Raw genomic sequence first — 3,314 nt, 5'->3', positions numbered from 1 at the left:
TTCCAAAAAAAAAGGTTTTGAACAATTTTTTTTTAAAAAATTCTGGATTATTTTTAAAATAATCATAAATGACATAATTTGTGGTCTTTGATACCATTTTTTTATTTATTTATTTAGGAAGCTTATTACATTTAGGGCTTATGTGAAATGGACTTGTTAAGCTTTATAGTATTTCAACCAATTGTCTCACATATTAACGAAAAGATAAACACAAAATAACGAAAAGATTGATCGTTGTAGTTTTTCAACCAATTGTCTCTATGTCTATGACAACAGAGTGATCGTTGTAGTTTTTATAATACAAAGCTTAGTTTTAATACTAAGATTCAATTACAAGACTGCCCTTGTCCCGTTTCACGAGCTTCTGCCTACTTGTCGGCAAATATGAGTCATACTTCAGAACAAAAAATATGCACTCAATTTAAGTATAAAATAGGTTACTAGTAATAATTTATTATAGTATTTCAAATATTAGAAGATATATACATATTTGAATGGTACAATAATATCAAACTATATATACAAACTAAAACTTATATACAATATGGAATAATTAATTCCTTAGCATGTCATGTTAAGACATAGTAGTCAGTATTTTCAGTGGTACAAGTTTCACCTTTATCAAGGAAAAGGAAGGAAATTATTAAAAGATTGAAGCACCGGAAACCAATTCCTCCTTCCATTTCGACCTCTCACAACCTCATTATTTTGATTCTCCCTATTTCCAATTTCCAAATTAGCCAAAACATTTGAATCCTCAGAAGGCATTTGAAACCTACAAACTGGACAAGAACTATGTAGATTAAGCCATGATACAATACATTCATCATGAAATTTATGCTTACATGGCATTTCTTTAGCTATACTTCCAATCTCAACATCTTCCAAACATATAGTACATAGCAATTTCTCATCATTTATCACATTTTCCATTTCTTCAATTGCTTCCTTCTTTGTTGGAGGATTCACACTAGCATAACCACTAGGGTTAATTTGTGCCAAATGTTGTAGCAATAAATCAAATCCACTTCCATCAACAAAATCATTCAAAGATCCAATAGTAGTATTAATATTATTAGCATTAATACTATTATTTTCATTTGACCTATTTGTATGATTTAAATTAGGACCTCTCACAATTAATGCACCTTCATTGAATGGATCAATAACAAATATACTATTATTATTAGTAGTATTGTTATTATTATTGTTATTATTCTCAATGTTCCTATTTTGTTCTATGTTTTCATTTTCAGAAACCATTCTAACATGAAGTCCTCTAAATAGATGCATCATATAAGTTGAAGTTCTTCTCCTTCTTCCAATTACAAGTTCATTGTAATTTCCTCTCTCTTGTTCATTATTTTCTTCATTTCTTGAGGTGCTACTTTCTTGTGAAGAAATTGTAGCTAGAGAAGGACTAAAAGCATTCATTAAACCAAGAAAAATTGGTGCATAAAGTGAAAAAACCCAAGCTGACCTTAAATCAATAGCATCATTATTATGGTCTCTAAGATTTTCCATTTCTACACCAAATTGTGTATCACAAAATGGACATTTGTTTCTTGATTCAATCATTGGACTTACCATTTTAGAGCATATGCTGCACCATTGCTCATTCTCCATTTTGATAACTTTTTTTTTTTTTAATTTCCTATAAATCCTCCTTTTTTCTTGTTAATATAAATTGGAAACAATAATAATAGAATATTAATAATAACCATTCAATTAAATGGTGGTCTTGTTTTTTTGAGGTGAATTTCAATTCCTTAGGGGGAAAAATCCCATTCCTTGAATTGAAGAACCTGAAATGGAAATATTATGCAAAGAAAAAATCATCAAATTTGAAGTGAAGATTGAATGTCATGAGAAAATATATTGTAAAATAAAAGAGAAGAAATTCAAAGTAACAAAAAATGAAATTTGATTAACAAAATATAAATAAAAAGTTTGTTACCATTTTGAGTAATGGAAGTAGATGAAGAACAAACATTCAAATCTCAATGATCATTTTAAGCCCTCTTATAGTTTTTGTAATTGTTCCTTTTTAGATTCTGATTGTTTTAGCTAAAATGTTTTTTACCAATCATTTGTAAACTCTCTAAAATGGCATTTTAAGGTTTGGATTTAATTGGATGATAAATTTACATCATACTCCTTTTTAGCTAGACTATATTAAATTATCCTATTAGCAATTTTTCTAAAGATGTACATACTCATTTTTAGCTTTGATTAAATATATATATTATAGCTACCCCAAAAAATATCTATTATAACTTGACACAAAAAGAAAACAAAACCCATCTCAACTTTTTTCCATCACTATGTGAGTGTCCCCAAGAATAATTCATTTGCGCTTGTGCTCATGTTAGCATTTCTCCTTCTAAAGTTATGAGAAAAAATTTTAGAGAAAAAGCTCATCCACTTTTGCACCCCCCTCCCATACTAGGCTTAATGTGAATGATTGAATTTTATTTTCTAAAATAAATTAGGCTTAAATGCAATTTTACCCCCTATTTTGAATAAATCGGAATTTTACCCCCCTATTTCACTAAAATGATAATTAATCTCTCTTTGTAACTCCAAATTTAGTGGAGTTTGATTCTGTGGAATGTTAACTCGATTACGGTCATTTTGGTACCAGTTTGGTGAATTATTGATTAAAATTGAGTTACGAAAATTGAGGTACTAGTTTGCTTCTGAGCTTCAACTTCAAAGCTTCGCACATAACTCAATTTTGATCAATAATTCACCGAACTGGTACCAAAATGATCGTAATCGAGTTAACTTTCCACATAATCAAACTCCACTAAATTTGGAGTTACATATAGAGAGATTAATTACCATTTTAGTAAAATAGGAGGGTAAAATTCCGATTTATTCAAAATAGGGGGATAAAACTGCATTTAAGCCTATAAATTAAATATGTCCATTTCATGAATTTAGAAAACATATTTTGGTTTTGTCAAAAATAAAATAAAACAAAAAACACATCCTCCTATATGCCATACGATCCAAACCCTTCTTTTGATTTTTCTCTGGTAGAGTTTTTTTGGGGTGTATTCGCTATCTAAGTAGCGGACATGAGTATTGTAAATTCGTAGGACACGCGAGAAAATGAATAGGGTGGCAAAAAAAAAATTCCTACTTTTAGTACCCTTTCTTTGTAATAATTGTTTTTTGTCAAGTAGTTTAATGACTAATAACTGAAAAATTCTGAATTTGAACTTCTTCTACATACACCGGAAAAAAAAACTAGTATTTTGTTTAAATTTTTTAAATTCACTTGATGTCCTTGATGTTAATTTGATGCT

General features: G+C 28.9%; 1 protein-coding gene across 1 annotated transcript; it reads right to left on the bottom strand.

Annotated features, from left to right (window-relative positions):
• Positions 1-621: 621 nt before the first annotated feature.
• Positions 622-1,626, bottom strand: LOC123885965 (E3 ubiquitin-protein ligase SIRP1-like). The gene is made up of 2 exons (XM_045935301.1): positions 1,106-1,626; positions 622-1,027 (listed from the first exon to the last, which is right to left on the bottom strand). The coding sequence occupies exons 1-2, from the start codon at positions 1,624-1,626 to the stop codon at positions 622-624; spliced, it is 927 nt and encodes a 308-aa protein (XP_045791257.1).
• Positions 1,627-3,314: the final 1,688 nt, after the last annotated feature.

This window comes from Trifolium pratense, linkage group LG5 (assembly GCF_020283565.1).
Source record: "Trifolium pratense cultivar HEN17-A07 linkage group LG5, ARS_RC_1.1, whole genome shotgun sequence".
In the NCBI taxonomy this organism is placed as follows: Eukaryota; Viridiplantae; Streptophyta; class Magnoliopsida; order Fabales; family Fabaceae; genus Trifolium; species Trifolium pratense.
The sequence above is the reverse complement of the archived record's forward strand: the minus strand, read 5'-3'. Positions and strand labels throughout refer to the sequence as shown.